Source organism: Pan paniscus, chromosome 1 (genome assembly GCF_029289425.2).
Source record: "Pan paniscus chromosome 1, NHGRI_mPanPan1-v2.0_pri, whole genome shotgun sequence".
Taxonomy (NCBI): Eukaryota; Metazoa; Chordata; class Mammalia; order Primates; family Hominidae; genus Pan; species Pan paniscus.
Genome location: NC_073249.2, coordinates 81,910,833 through 81,926,462, shown reverse-complemented (window position 1 = coordinate 81,926,462; position 15,630 = coordinate 81,910,833). Strand labels below are relative to the sequence as shown.

At 42.6% G+C, this 15,630-nt stretch overlaps 1 protein-coding gene across 10 annotated transcripts in view; it reads right to left on the bottom strand.

Annotated features, from left to right (window-relative positions):
* Positions 1–15,630, bottom strand: part of ADCY10 (adenylate cyclase 10) — a 108,803-nt gene that overhangs the window by 30,617 nt on the left and 62,556 nt on the right. For all 10 annotated transcript variants that reach the window (XM_003824603.5, XM_055112001.2, XM_055112000.2 and 7 more), the window contains 4 exons: positions 14,662–14,798; positions 8,644–8,772; positions 6,272–6,550; positions 5,850–6,140 (listed from right to left, as the gene is read on the bottom strand). In XM_003824603.5, coding sequence (XP_003824651.3) covers positions 5,850–6,140; positions 6,272–6,550; positions 8,644–8,772; positions 14,662–14,798 — 836 coding nt within the window. The remainder of the gene's footprint in view (positions 1–5,849; positions 6,141–6,271; positions 6,551–8,643; positions 8,773–14,661; positions 14,799–15,630) is intronic.

Genomic DNA, 15,630 nt, shown 5'->3' with positions numbered 1-15,630 from the left:
ATAGACATGTCTATCTTAATAATAAAATAAAAATGGATAACAAATGTCTACCATTTTTCACTACTATGGTCCGAATATCTAGGTCACTTCCTGGCACATGGTAGACGCTTAATAAATGTTTGTTGCATAAATGCACGTTTGTTGAAAATAAATCAATCAGTAAAATGAAAATGCTATTCCTCCTTCAACATTCTATGTATTTTTTATGTTTAAAGTTGTAATGGTGGCCAGGCACAGTGGCTCATCCCTATAATCCCAACACTTTGGGAGGCTGAGGTGGGAGGATCGTTTGAGTCCAGGAGTTTGAGACTAGCTTGGGCAACATGGCAAGACCTGTCTATTTAAAAAAAAAAAAAAGAAGAGAAAAAAAAATTAGCAGCACATGGTGGCATGTGCCTGTAGTCCCACCTACTTGGGAGTCTGAGGTGGGATGATGGCTTGAGCCTGGAAGTTTGAGGCTGCAGTAAGCCCAGATCATGCCACTACATTCCAGCCTGGGCAACAGAGCAAGACCCTGTCTCAAAAAAAAAAAAAAATTGTAATGGTGATAGAATGGGATGCAAAGATTGGATAGATAAAGCAAATAGAATCAGGGCATATGAGGTATGCTCTTTGTCATTATGTCATTAATGCTTGGGTGAATCATATTATTATTACTTTTTTTTTTGGATGGAGTTTCACTCTGTTGCCTAGGCTGGAGCGCAGTGGTGCAATCTTAGCTCACTGCAACCTCTGCCTCCTGGATTCAAGCGATTCTCCTGCCTCAGCCTCCCAAGTAGCTGGGACTATAGGCGTGTCCCACCATGCCTGGCTAATTTTTTATATTTTTAGTGGAGATGGGGTTTCACCGTGTTAGCTAGGATGGTCTCAATCTCCTGACCTCGTGATCTGCCTGCCTCGGCCTCCCAAAGTGCTGCAATTACAGGCATGAGCAACCGTGCCCAACCAGAATCATATTATTTTTGATTCTCATTTTTTTCATTTACAAAGGAGATATTATATTAAGAGTTTCCTACTACAAGGAGAATCTGTAAAAATCAAAAGAAAAAAACATACAAATGCCTATAGGTTCTCAAACGAAAAGAGAAAAGCAAAGATATCACCTGCCCACCTTATGGTTTCAAAGAACTAAAAATAAGACTTTAGGTTCAAGATGTCAGACTACCTCTTGGGTTTATCTTCTGTCTCCCCAGGTTCAGGGCATTTTACCTAACTAAATGAGAATAAAATGATTTTTTTTTTTTTTTTTGAGACAGGGCCTTGTTCTGTCGCTCAGGCTGGAGTGCAGTGGCACAATCATAGCTCACTGCAGCCTCAACCTCCCTGGCTCAAATGATCTTCCCACCTCAGCCTCCTGAGTAGCTGGGGCTACAGGCACCTGCCACCACACCCAGCTAATTTTTTTGTATTTTTTGTAGAGGGAGATTTCATCATGCTTCTCTGGTTGGTCTTGAACCCTTGAGCTCAAGCAATCCACCTGTCTCAGCCTCCCAAAGTGCTGGGATTACAGGTGAGCCACTGTGCCTGGCAAGAATAAAATGATCTCTAAAAGTATAAATTCAACATGTATAGAATGGAAGGGCCACGCTCCTGTCTTAGGGTCACTGCATTCGCTACCCCTCTGCCTAGAACAGTCTTCCTCAGCCACTCACACAGCAAAATCCCTCACTTCCTCTCTCTTTACATGAATCTTGCTTTGCAGTGAAGTCACCCAAATGGCTCTGCGCTCCTCCTACCCAACATTCTTTTCTGTTTTTCTGCATGGGATTTATTGCTTATACTATATGCTTTCCTTTTTTTTTTTTTTTTTTTTAAGAGCTGGGGTCTTGCTTTGTCACCCAGGCTGGAGTACAGTAGGGTGAACATGGCTTACTGCAGTCTCAAACTTTCGGGCTCAAGCAATACTCTTGAGTAGCTGGGACTACAGGCACAAGCCATCGCACCTGGCTAATTCTTTTTTTAAGAAATGGGATCTTGCTATCCTGCCCAGGCTGGTCTTGAACCCTTGGCCTCAAGCCTCCAAAGCCACTGGGATTATAGGCATGAGCCACTGCACCCAGAAATTTACTTCTTTATTGTGTTTTTTTGCTCCACTGTCTACTTTTCTCCAACAGAATGCTGTTTTGTTCACCGATGCATTTCAGATGCCTAGAGCAGTAAGCAATGCCTGGCACATAAATAAATAATTGTGGAATGAGTAAATGAAATGCTGAATGAAAGTTCAACATATCTGTAGAAGATAAAGGAGTGAGAAGAGTAGTCATTGATGAAATAGGTGGAAGAAGCTGAAGGACAGCGCCCAGGAGGGTAAACCGTTGGAATGAATCAAGACTTAGAAAATAACAGTTCTTAAGAAGGACATGAGGATCAAAAGAGAATTGAAAGGGACCGGCTACCAGCTTCTTCCCTATCTGATTCACACATAATGCAGTGGCCCTGAATCTTCTCCAATTATGTCTTTTTTTTCCCTTTTGGGGAGAGCAGTGGCCATGATCACGGCTCACTGCATCCCTGAACTCCTGGGCTCAAGAGATCCTCCCACCTCAACTTCCTGAGAAACTGGGACTATAGATGTGTGCCACCATACCTGGCTAATTTTCTTATTTTTAGTTTTTTGTAGAGACAGAGTCTCAGTTTGTTGTCCAAGCTGGTCTTGAACCAGCCCTGGCTTGAACCTGGCTTCAAGTGATCCTTCCACCTCAGCTTCCCAAAGTGCTGGGATTACAAGCGTGAGCCACCACACTTGGTCCCAATTATGTCCTTGACCAGTATTGCCCAAAGGTTATACTCCACACTTTGGGAGGTTCAGGGATAAAGGATAGACAGAGTATCTATCTGTCTAGGATAGATTAAAGCAGGATATTTTAAGGAAGACATTGCAAAAAAAAAAAGTTTCCTAGTAACCCTAGGAAAAATAAACATTTGTTAAGAAATCTATTCACAGTATATTACTTGGTTTGTAATGGACAACATTTACATAGTCTTAATAATGTAAACACTTCATTGGCTTATCTAATGCCAGTTATATAACAATATAGGGGAGAGGGGCCGAGGAGTGGTGTAACAGAGTTAAATCCTCATCTGCCATAGCCAGAAAACAGATGTCAGAATTTGATTTTCTTAAAAATCAGTAAAAGCAATGTTAATATACCATTTAGTATATGGAGGTAATGACTAGAAAGAACAGCTAAATTAAAAATGTTTGCCCCTGACTGGAACTACTGAAGGTGTGTGGGATGGTGGGCCATGGGATTACCGTTTTGTGATACAACATTTAGGGAATTTACAAAGTCTCTAAAGTTTGTCAAGTCGATAGCCTTCTGAACAGGTGAAAAATTCTGATAAGAGAAATAGTAGAGCTGTGGCCTCACTCAGGTGGAGGTGCTGATGGAAGGGATACCAGCAGACATTATTCAGAGACATTTGGTCACATATGCTCCAGAGCTGAACTGCCAGTTGATTGGAAAATCTGCAAATAATTGAAATTGTTTGCTTTGATGACACTAGTCAGCCTGCTCAAGGCCAGCTGCTCAAACTGACCTATATTCTAGCTGTCAGTGTATTTTAGCTTATTTTATCCCCCAAAATAAAACATCAATCTACCAAAAAATGCATCTATGTATATGTATGTGTGTGTACATGTGTATGTGTGTGTGTATATGTATGACTCACTGACTCCACACAGTCAAATATTCTTCTTTCCCCTTTCCCTCATCTCTTTCCATCATTTCATCTCCTACTGATACTTTCATTGGTTCTTTGAATAGGGCCTTGTGTGGGATCCTTCACTAAAGCTTCCTTAATTCAGGCAGCGCATCTTCTTGGTGCTCCAGTCTGTCCCCCTTATCCCTGTCTCATTCTAGCAGTCCACACCCAAGGGTCTTGTTACCCTCCCAAGGGCACCCTGGGAAGAACTTAAAATGGTTCCAGACTGGCTGTTTCTCCCAGGTGGGTTTTATCTGATCCATGAGAAACCCTCACACATCCTTTCCCACAGTCTGGGATGGCAGCTTGATCCCAATGCAGCCACAGGTCACTTCAGCCTTCTTAGGCATGAGGCAGGTCCCAGTGTTCTATGTCCTCTGATTCTAAGGAAGACACCTCACTAGGCTTGAGGTGATGAAGTAAACAACCCACTTGAGGAGAGCACACAGCACCTCATCAGTTCTCACCAAAGAGATCTCTTCACAAATCCTGACCCTCTACATCCTCTTCCTCATTTCTAGGTCTTAGGTCTGGGCGAAGGATCCAAGATTATAATTGATTCTCAGCTATTTCCTTTGTAAATTCTGTATATCCACTGCCTCAGTTTGAATTGCAGCATTAGTTGTATCTTGGTGCTCTGGTACAAATTTCAATTTCAACATAATATTACACACATACCACTTTTGTGATAATAATATTACCAATTTTGTAAAACTATAACAAACGAGAGAGAATTTAATAAATGCTAGTAATAGAACTAGACTCAGGTAGGTGTACATTCCCCTGACATCTTCCCTGCCCAGTGCGGGTGAGACTATTGCTGAAGTCTTATCCTCTTTGTACTCAAGCTCTCAGAGGACTAGAAATCTTCATGGTCCAGATCCTAAGGCTCTGAACCTACAGCCTGATTCCTGTTTTCCAAAAAGGGAGATGGACTAGTGTTAGTGCAGTTTCAACAACATGCTCGTCCCACTGTGCAAAGCTGCAACTTTCTCATTCTTTTGATTTCTACTTCATGCTGTGTCTACGAACTTCCTATCTTCTGGCAAGTATTACCTAAAATCCAACCCCACATTTGGGGGAGCTCAGGTATAATGAGCAGAGGATGAACTTAGGAATTAGACTGATGGCAGATTGAATAAAGCCTGTCACTCATTCTGTGGTATTGGGTAAGTTACTTAAGCTTCCAGAACCACAATTTTAAAAATCTATACAATGAAAAGAACCCTCATCAACCTTAAAGGGTTAATATGAGGATCCACTGAGAAGGCACATGAAATGGAGAACGAATGAGAAAAAAAAGTTTACTTTGCACCTGCTATGTACTAGGCAGTTTAGATACATTTCTTCCTGATTTTTAATATCCTTATAATATAGGAGTCCTCTACTTGTAGCCTCTGATTTCCCAACCAGATTTAGCCACAATCACCAAGGTCCTCTGACTAGAGTAGGCAGCCCATTAGGAGCTCCCTGGCCACCATGAATGGGGGCTAGAATTGGTGGTGTTGCTCTGTGTCTGACACCCATCATGCCCGTAGTGACCGAGTCTTTGGGTCCTTACATCCCCTGAATCCTCTGCTATGTTTTCTCAGATCACATGGCTGGTTGGTATTATTGGCTTGTAACTTTTTAACTTTTGCTTCTCCGATGGTCTTGAATTCTTGCCCTGAAACCAAGCCCTGTTTTCTGGAGCCCTGACCTGCTTAGCCCTGGCTAATTCTCTCTCAGTCATGTTCTTTACCCACTGGAACCTGTTTCAAACTAGACCAACAAAGCAATAATATTCTTATCTGCCAAGAAACACCATGTCATCATGTCAGATTGTACTCCCCTTTGGATTCCATCCTTTGGTGTGAATTAAGTGGGATATTTTAGTTTGAGTTCTGGTCACATCCCATTTTGCCAGAGCCCCTATCCCCAAACCCTCCCTGACAGTTATAGTGAGATTGGTTCGCTAGACTCAATACAGGTACATTCCCTTACTTTTCTCTTCCCCATTGGCCTAGGCTGCTGAAGTCTCATCATTCTTTGTGCCCAAGCCGCTTATGAGACTTGAAGCCCTCAAGATCCACACCCACTCCTTCTAGATCTTAGTCTAGATTTCCCAAGAACAGTTAGGAGAATTTTAAAATGAAGTAGGTTACTTTTAAATCCATGAGACATAGCCATCTTTTTAATGGCATCCATGTCTAAAGCGTTGAGCCGAATATTCACTGTGAAGTGATGATAGGGAATGAAGTCCCTGCCTCGGCAGTGGTCACATCTGTGGGCATCTTCTTCTAAAAAGCGGGCACATTTCAAGTGCATGGCTTTTCTCTGGTCCTTGAGCCACAGCTCGTAGGCTGTTTTCTGCATCATAGGGTTACAGAATCGAATCCTGTGGCACTCGATCACCTCATTCTCCAGTTCACGAAGCTGTTCCTCTTCACCGTGATCTGGAGAGAGCAAAAAGGGTTTTTCAGCCAGGCACTGGGCAACAGATCAGCCCCTTCTACCTAACATAGGTCAATTCTTTTATCTAGATGGGTCCTTAAGAGGAAATTGGGTCACTCCAGGTGCTACTCACCCATCCCTTCACTGGGCTTCAGAGACAAGGAACGATAGTGCACCTCAAATGAGGGATCATTCTGTTTCAGGGCCTTTTGAAGCTCCTTGCCATTCCGGAAACAATAAAAAATGTTAGATTCCACTAGGGTTGCCAGGGTCTTGATCATCATCTTCATATTCCAACAAGGGAGAATCTCAAACAACAACTCAGTGGTAAAGGTCAGGCCAATGATGGCAGCACATCTCACCAGCATTTGGTGGGAAAGTCTCATGCTATCCAGCTGGATCAGAGAGATTTCTGCAGGTAGAAGGCCACACAGTAGAAAACTAGTTACTTATCTTTATCTAATATGCTGTATTTGATAAAGAGCAGGTGGACAACCATCCTGCTCTACAGTTCTTGTTGAAAGAAACTCAGCCAAGCTAAGTCAAAAGAAGTATTTGTTTAGTACCTAATTTGTGGATAGTACTTGTGTTGGGAGTACTAAAGATGCAGGCTTATGGCCTAGAAAGACACACGGCACAATGACCTGACAAAATTAAGATCTATTTCATGGTGTTCTGATTTTGTGCTAAAGTGTGACAAGTGTGTGTGAGAAGAGGAGAGGACATTGTAATCACTATTGTCAGAAGGAGCAGGCCCTGCCATTCCTGTGCTTTGTTGACTTCCTCAGCTGGTCCTTTTGTATCTTCTTCTCTGCCTCCCCTTTCTCCTAGAAACTCCTGGTTTCTCTCTATCTGCCCTAGAAATTTATGTATTCTCATGACATACATTATCATCTCTGTGTCATGACCAAGTGTCAGAGAGTTCACAGCTCCTATCCCAACTTTTCATCTAAGCTTGAATATCGGTAGCTCATGTGACTTTCTGGACATTTTGATCAGGATGTCCTTCTGTTAGGGACAAAATTAGAATTTCTCAACTTGCCCAAAAAACACAGTAGAAACTAAGCTAGTCCATCCTCTTTTTTTTTTTTTTTGAGATGGAGTCTCACTCTTGTTGCCCAAGCTGGAGTGCAATGGCTGATCTCGGCTCACTGCAACCTCCGCCTCCTGGGTTCAAGCGATTCTCCTGCCTCAGCCTCTTGAGTAGCTGGGATTATAGGCACCCACCACCATGCCCGGCTAATTTTTTGTGTTTTTAGGAGAGATGGGATTTCACCATGTTGACCAGGCTGGTCTCGAACTCCTGACCTCAGGTGATCCACCTGCCTCGGCCTCCCAAAGTGCTGGGATTACAGGTGTGAGCTACCGCCTTCTTACATTAGTAGACACAGCTAATGAAACATAAATGGCACTCTTTTGAAGACTGAGGACCTTGAGATGTCCCTAGGCCACCTTTCTAAACATTGTAAGTTGCTTATGGATGGCATGAATTGGAGCTGAGTTCTTACTAAAACATTCCTTGAAAGTCATTTTTCTTTAAAAGAATAATAATACATCTTTCTTTTTTTTTTTTTTTTTTGAGACGGAGTTTTTCTCTTGTTGCCCAGGCTGGAGTGCATGATCTCGGCTCACTGCAACCTCTGCCTCCTGGGTTCAAGCAATTCTCCTTCCTCAGTCTCCTGAGTAGCTGGGATTACATGCATGCGCCACCATGCCCAGCTAATTTTTTTTTGTATTTTTAGTAGAGACGGGGTTCTCCATGTTGGTCAGGCTGGTCTCTAGAACTTCTGACCTCAAGTGATCCACCCGACTTGGCCTCCCAAAATGCTGGGATTACAGGAGTAAGCTACTGTGCCTGGCCAATAATATGTCTTTCATATAAACTCGTTTGTCATTTCTTTCTCATAAAAGTGGGTGACAGGAAGTATCTCAGTATTAGATTTTCTCCCTCATTATTTGGTTTCTGTTTAATTGAAAATGTACAATATTTCATTCTTTTATGCAGATCCCAGAATATACACAGGGGAAAAGATGGCTCTTAATTAGGAGCAAAGCCAAGCCTACCCTGGAGCCTTCTCACTGCTTCAGGCAGTACAGAGCAAACAGACAAACAACCAATGTTGCTGTTTTTCTTTTTCCTTTTAAAAACAGACATCCTAGAGAAGGCCAAAGTGGAGTTTAGGGACTAGAAAATAAATACCAGGTCAGATTTTCTTTTCTTTTTTTTTTTGAGATGGAGTCTCACTCTGTCACCCAGGCTGGAGTGCAGCGGCTCACTGCAACCTCCGCCTCCCAGGTTCAAGCAATTCTCCTGCCTCAGCTTCCCGAGTAGCTGGGATTACAGGCGTGTGCCTGGCTAATTTTTTTGTATTTTTAGTAGAGACGGGGTTTCACCATATTGGCCAGGCTGGTCTCAAACTCCTGACCTTGTGATCTGCCCGCCTCCGCCTCCCAAAGTGCTGGGATTACAGGCGTGAGCCACTGCACCCGGCCAGATTTTCTTACCTTTTAATGACGTTGGAGGTGACAGGTTTTTCAGTCTGACACCACTTGTGAGGTGACAGACTTCTTCACTTTCCTTATCACTATGGAGAGTAACCATGTTTAACTTCTCTGTTAGCTTAATGGAATACTCTACAGGGGTATAAAAGGGAAGAAAAGTTGAGTCATTATCCTGTCTTATAAGGTCTGATTTTCCAATGAACTTTGAGATGGATCTCATATGAGGAAGACTGGGCAGAGATGTATATTGGCTCACCAAATATTCTGGAAACCTTTTTTTTGTTTTGTTTTGTTTTGTTTTTTGTTTTTTTTTGAGGCGGAGTCTCTCATTGTCGCCCAGGCTGGAGTGCAGTGGCGTGATCTTGGCTCACTGCAACCTCCGCCTCCCAGGTTCAAGCGATTCTTCTGCCTCAGCCTCCCAAGTAGCTGGGATTACAGCCGCCCACCACCATGCGTTGCTAATTTCTGTAGAGATGAGGTTTCACCATGTTGGCCAGGCTGTTCTCAAACTCCTGACCTCAAGTGATCTGCCTGCCTCGGCCTCCCAAAGTGCTGGGATTACAGGTATGAGCCACACTGCACCAGGCCGCTGGAAACCTTATTCTAAGTAAAACTGATTCATGAAAATCTAGATGTACTCAAAAATGTTTTGTCTCCCTCTGCCAACCCTGCCCAACCAAAAGAATTGGCACTATTGATGTCTTCCATAGGATATAAGGCTTTACAAACGTTTGATTCACAGTCAGATTATCAGAATGTATTATATATGTATTATGCATATACATAATGTATATCAGAATGTATTATGTATATACATAATGTATATCAGAATGTATTATGTATATATATACATAAGCACATATTTGTATGTATACATTTACATACCCACACTCAGTTACAAACACATTCTGTGAGGCACTGTACTCTAATTAGGACATAGCTACTATCAGAGATATTTTAAATGGTGAAGTTTGAATAGTAAGTGTGCCTAGTAATTTGGTTTCCTAGTACTCCAAAATGCATTATTTTTCTATCCCTTCAGCCATTCATGTAGTCCTTGGTAGCGGCAAGACTGTGCTAGGTGAGGTGGAAATAGGAAGGTGAATAAAACCAAGTTCCTTATTTCCTGGAGCTCTAAGTCATGTACACAAAGAGCTGGACTGCCAGGCAGTAGATGAGTGCCATGTGATTGGGCACATACAGTAAGCACCAGAGTTCACATCAATACAGGACATATTTATTAAGGACTTTCTGTGCATCGTATCCAGTGAAGGCTATAAATGTGAATAACACATGCTTCCAGCCCTCAAGAGGCTTAAAAATCTGTGGAGACAGATACATAAGTAACTAATTATAACATCAGGATGGGTGACTTAAGAGCTAAAGAGCGAAGAGTAACATGTTGTGGGAACAGAAAATAACAATTAAATCAGACTTGGTGGATTCAGAAAGGCTTGATAGGGGAGGAAGTACTTTGATTGATCCTTGAAGGATGAAGAGATACTCTAAGCGGCAAGTGGAGGAGAGGCCAACGCGAAGGCACAGGAACCTCAGAGTACTTAGCGAGTTAGGGGAATGGAGCGGCCCAGCGTAACTAAAGTGCAGGGGCTGGAGTGCTCAAGTGCTATGTGGGAGACGTGTTTGGAGAGCTAGTTTGGGAGCAGAGCATGGAGGGCATTAAACACCATAATATGAAGACTGGACTTTATAGACAAGAGGGAAAGGTCACAGATTTCTGAAGAGGAGATAGTAGTAATCCAACTAGTCGTATTTAGGAAGGTAGCACTGGAAGCAGCATATGGAAAAGGCGAGAGACTAGGACAGGGAAGACTATGTAAGGAGCTATAACAATGGAATGTCAAGAAGTGAGGATGGATAGAACCAGGCAAGTGGTTCAGCAAGGAGAAAGCAAATACTAAAGATATGGAGGAAATGGGGCCTAAGCAAGACAGTGATAGAAGTGACAGAGACATGGAGTACAGAAGGAGGGGTGGTTGAGAGGGAGGATAATGCATGAAGTTTTAGATTTATTAAGTTTAAGGGAATCTGTGGAATAGTTCAATGGGCAATTGGAAATATGGGTGTGGAATTAAGGGTGAGGTTAGGGTTCGACACACACACGAAGGCTGAGAAATAGATGAGTAAATGAAAACAACTGGGGAAAGAGTTGTTTCCAATTCTGGCAAGCTAGCAAAAGAAAAGGGTTAAGGATAGAACTTGAAGAATGTCCCAGGAGGAGTAGACCCAGGGAGAGAGCCAAGGATTATCTGAGGACTGGTCAGAGAGGGGAACAGGAGGAGTGTGGGGTCAGGAAAGCCAAGGGAGGATAGCATACCAAAAAGGGGGCCGTGTGTGTGTGTGTGTGTGTATGTGTGTGTGTTGGGAGTAGGAGAGTGGGGCTCAAGAGTATGATGTGGTCCGTGCTATTTTATGCTTATTTCCCCTTCCAGGACTTAGCATTGAGACAACCATTCTTTCCATCACTCAACCAGTATTAACTGATTGCCTCTAGGTGCTAGGAATTTTCCTAGGATTGGGGATTCAGGAGAGCACAAAACTCCATGCCTCATGAAGCTCACATTCTAATGGGAGACAAACATTAAACAATAGATATATACATTAAAAGGATAATCTCATAATGTAATTCAATTGTGTGAAAGAAATAAAAGGGTGATAGACAGAATGTACTCCCTACTCAGGTTCGCCTGTTGTCAGCCTTTGCCCTATTTACTATATCCTAGGTTCCTTCTATGTGTACATATTTTTCTGAAGCATTTGAATATAGGTCACATACATCACACCCTATACTCCCAAATACTTTACTCTGTATTTTCTAAAAATATTGACACTCTTTTGTTTGTTTGTTTTGTTTTTTTGAGACAGGGTCTCACTCCTGTTGCCCAGGCTGGAGTGGAGAGGCGTGATCATAGCTTGCTGCAGCCTCAACCTCCCTGGCTCAAGCAATCCTCCCACCTCAGCCTCCCAGGTAGCTGGGACTACAGGCGTGCGACACCACACCCGGCTAATTTTTGTATTTTTAGTAGAGATGGGGTTTTGTCATGTTGCCCAGGAAGGTCTCAAACTCCTGGGCTCAAGCGATCCGCCCACCTCAGACTCCCAAAGTACTGGGATTATAGGTGTGGGCCACTGCACCTGGCCAACACTCTCTCATATAACTAGAATATAGTTATCACCTTCAAGAAACTTAACATTGGTCGGGCACAGTGGCTCATGCCTGTAATCCCAGCATTTTGGGAGGCCGAGGTGGGTGGATCACAAGTTCAGGAGTTCAAGACCAGCCTGGCCAAGGTGGTGAAACCCCGTCTCTGCTAAAAATGCGAAAAAAATTAGGCAGGCATGGTGGCAGTTGCCTGTAATCCCAGATACTCGGGAGACTGAGGCAGAGAATTGCTTGAACCCAGGAGGCGGAGGCTGCAGTGAGCCAAGATCGTGCCACTGCACTCCAGCCTGGGCGACAGAGTGTCTCAAAAAAAAAAAAAAGAAATTTAACGTTGATACAATACTTTAGTCTACTGTCCATATCCCAATTTTGTGAATTGATCAAATAATATCCTTTAACATTCTCTTTTCTTCCAGTATAGGATCCAGTCCAGGATTATGTATCATATTTATTTTTTTAATTGAAGTGAAATTCACCTAACATGCAATTAATTATTTTAAAGTATACAATTCAGCGGCCTGTAGTAAATTCACAATATTATGTAACCAGAATCTCTCCTTAATTTCAGTTTTTTAAAATTAAGACACAAAAGACACTGAAGGATTTTAAATAGAGAAGACACCTGATTGTGTTTTAAAAAGCTCATAACAGGGCCAGCTGCGGTGGCTCACATCTGTAAACCCAGCATTTTGGGAGCCTGAGGCGGGCAGATCACTTGAGGTCAGGAGTTCAAGACCAGCCTGGCCAACATGGCAAAACCCTGTCTCTACTAAAAATATGAAAATTAGCTGGGTGGTAGTGGTGCATGCCTGTAATCCTTGCTACATGGGAGGCTGAGGCAGGAGAATTGCTTGAGCCCGGGAGACGGAGATTGCAGTGAGCCGAGATCGTTCCACTGCACCCCAGCCTGGGCGACAGAGTGAGACTCTGTCTCAAAAAAAAAGCTCATAACGGATACTACATAAACATTTATTGAACAAGTAAACAAAGTAAACAAATGTATAAAATTTAGAAATAGTATTTACTCTGCAGTATTTATATCTACATATCGCTTTCCTTTAATCCATTGGCATCTTAATATTATTATAATGGAATTACTTAGTCTAAAAATAATAATCATAGCAGTCATTATCTATTTAATGATCTACTATCATCTTTAAAACTAATTTGGCCAGAGAAAGTCTTCTCCATTTTTTCATCACAATCATCCAGGAAGAAAAAAAAATTGATCTTTCCTTAAAAAGCAAGCTAATGTTTCTTGTTCCTTAAAAAAAAAAGGTAGAGCTTTGCCCTGTTCTCTCAGACAACCATCTGTCTCATTTCTCCTACAGATGTGCCCTCGGGGGCCACATGGTCCTGTAGTCATGCTATTGAACAAGAAGTGAGAGGCAACAGATGCAGCACAGACTGAAACATGGATAGGGACATCTGAGCATCATTCATTCACCCAGGAGGCAGGGGTTTTTAGGAAGCAAGAGGAATCTTTTTTATGAAATTTCCCTCATTGTCACCTTTAGGTGGTGATTCTCTATCCTGCTACATAGAGACAGCAGCACCATAAGTCCTTTATTGCACCATATTCACCTCATCATGACACTGATCTCACACCTATATTCTTGTCTTTAAATTTAGTCGCAGAGGAATACGTTTTGACCCTCTAGGTTTAGTAATATTAATACACGTCGTGCTTATAGCTGTTTAGCTGTTAAATCATCGTATTACTTAATTTGAGTCACAAAAAAATGAAGAGGCTTCCAATTCCAGGAAGAGAGAGTTGGTATGTTTTTCCCTATTCCTCCTGCTAAATATAGTTAAAACCCCTAGACGTTATGTGCAAAACAAACAGAAGATGACATTGAAGGTGAAGAGAAGTCAGACCAGCTAGGGACCTTAGGACCCAAGGCAAAACATGGCAGTGGGTCCCATGGCAGGGCTTTCTTTATGCCTCACATGTTCAAGACTTAGAGCTTAAGAATCTAGCAACTCAGAAACACCAAGGGAGTGGAAACAAAAAAAGTCCCAATTAAAGCCTGCTCTATCTAGCCTTAATTCTCTGCTTTCCAACTTGTATTCTCTGGCCCCCACCCTTTTCCCTGCAATAAAATTATTTTCCTAAAAATTCCAACTGGCCTCCTTCATGCCATCACTTCAAATTTCATCCCTGTATATATCTGTGTAGCACGGGATCTTTGTTGATAACTCACTTCGTACTAGCAATTTTACCTCTGGCAAAAAAGGAAAGGCTTTTTGAAGATAACATCAAAGCAGCCCTTCAGTTCTGGGCCTTAAGATTTGTCAATGTTCTTTCATTTCTACTATAGTTACTTTTTTTTTTTTTTTTTTTGAGACCGAGTCTCACTCTGTTGCCCAGGCTGGAGTGCAGTGGTGCAATCTCAGCTCACTTCAACCTCCACCTCCCAGGCTCAAGAGATACTCCTGCCTCAGCCTCCCGAGTAGCTGGGATTACAAGCGCCCACCACCACACCTGGCTAATTTTTGTATTTTTAGTACAGATGGGGTTTCACCATGTTGGCCAGGCTGGTCTTGAACTCCTGACCTCAATTGATCTGCCTGCCTCGGGCTCCGAAAGTGCTGAGATTTAGGCGTGAGCCACCGCGCCCGGCCATAGTTAGACAATCTTTAGCCGAGTCCAGTGAGTCCCAGGCAATGTTAAGTTCGCTTACAATCTGGAATATCAGATCCAATAATTCCTGGCTCCCCAGAACCCTCTGACTCTACAGGAAGCAGCCTGTGGAATAGCCCATTTTTGCTACCTTCTCTGAATGAAGACTTAAGTTAGGCAGAACAGAGTAAGAAAGAACCATCACCGCAGGACTTACTGAACAGGTTATTCCAGGTCCTATTTGTCTTTTCCTCAGACTCCGTTTGTTGGAAAACGAGTACCTCATGATGTTCCAGGTTTTTAAGCAATTCTTCACAGTAAAATGGAATCCCACAGCTTCCCTCCCCCAGGTACCTGTAGTGAAAACAAGGCAATCTGTTTACATTGAAGGTACATCTTTTAGGAAGGAAAAACATGTAAGTCTTCTCAATCACTTGAAAATAATTTCTTGTCATTCTTCATTTGTTTCTGTTTGTTTTCAGTTTTGAGGCATTGCTTTGTTTTCTTTTTATTTCACTTATGTGTGTATACAATAAGTGTGCACACACTTGATTTATAGTTTTTAAAACAGACATTGGAAGGATAAGCCAAAAACTAATCAAAATGGTTACCTATAGGATAAGGGAGGGAAGCAAGACTAAGGATGTACCTTTTTGGCTTTGGAAAGATATACATGTTCTATATAATTTAAACAGAGAGAGGGGGAGAGAGAGAGAGACCGACAGAAAGAATGAGTGCCAAATTGGTGCCTGGAGTTATCTTAAATGAGCCTTTGTTCAAGACATCTTTCTTCCAGAAGCAGGGCAACCTCATTGCAGATACTAAGATGGGCTGTAAACAGCCAGCTAAAGAAAAAACATTCTCTATGTTGTTAAGGTGACTGCTGTCAGGACGCCAGGAGAGCCAGGCTCGGTGGCTCACGCCTGTAATCCCAGCACTTTGGGAGGCCGAGGACGGCGGAGCATCTGAGCTCAGGATTTCAAGACCAGCCTGACCAATATGGAGAAACCTCATCTCTACTAAAAATACAAAATTAGCTGGGCGTAGTGGGGCATGACTGCAATCCCAGCTACTCGGGAGGCTGAGGCAGAAGAATCGCTTGAACCCGGGAGGTGGAGGTTGCGGTGAGCCGAGATCGTGCCATCGCACTCCAGCCTGGGCAATGAGAGCGAAACTAGGTCTAAAA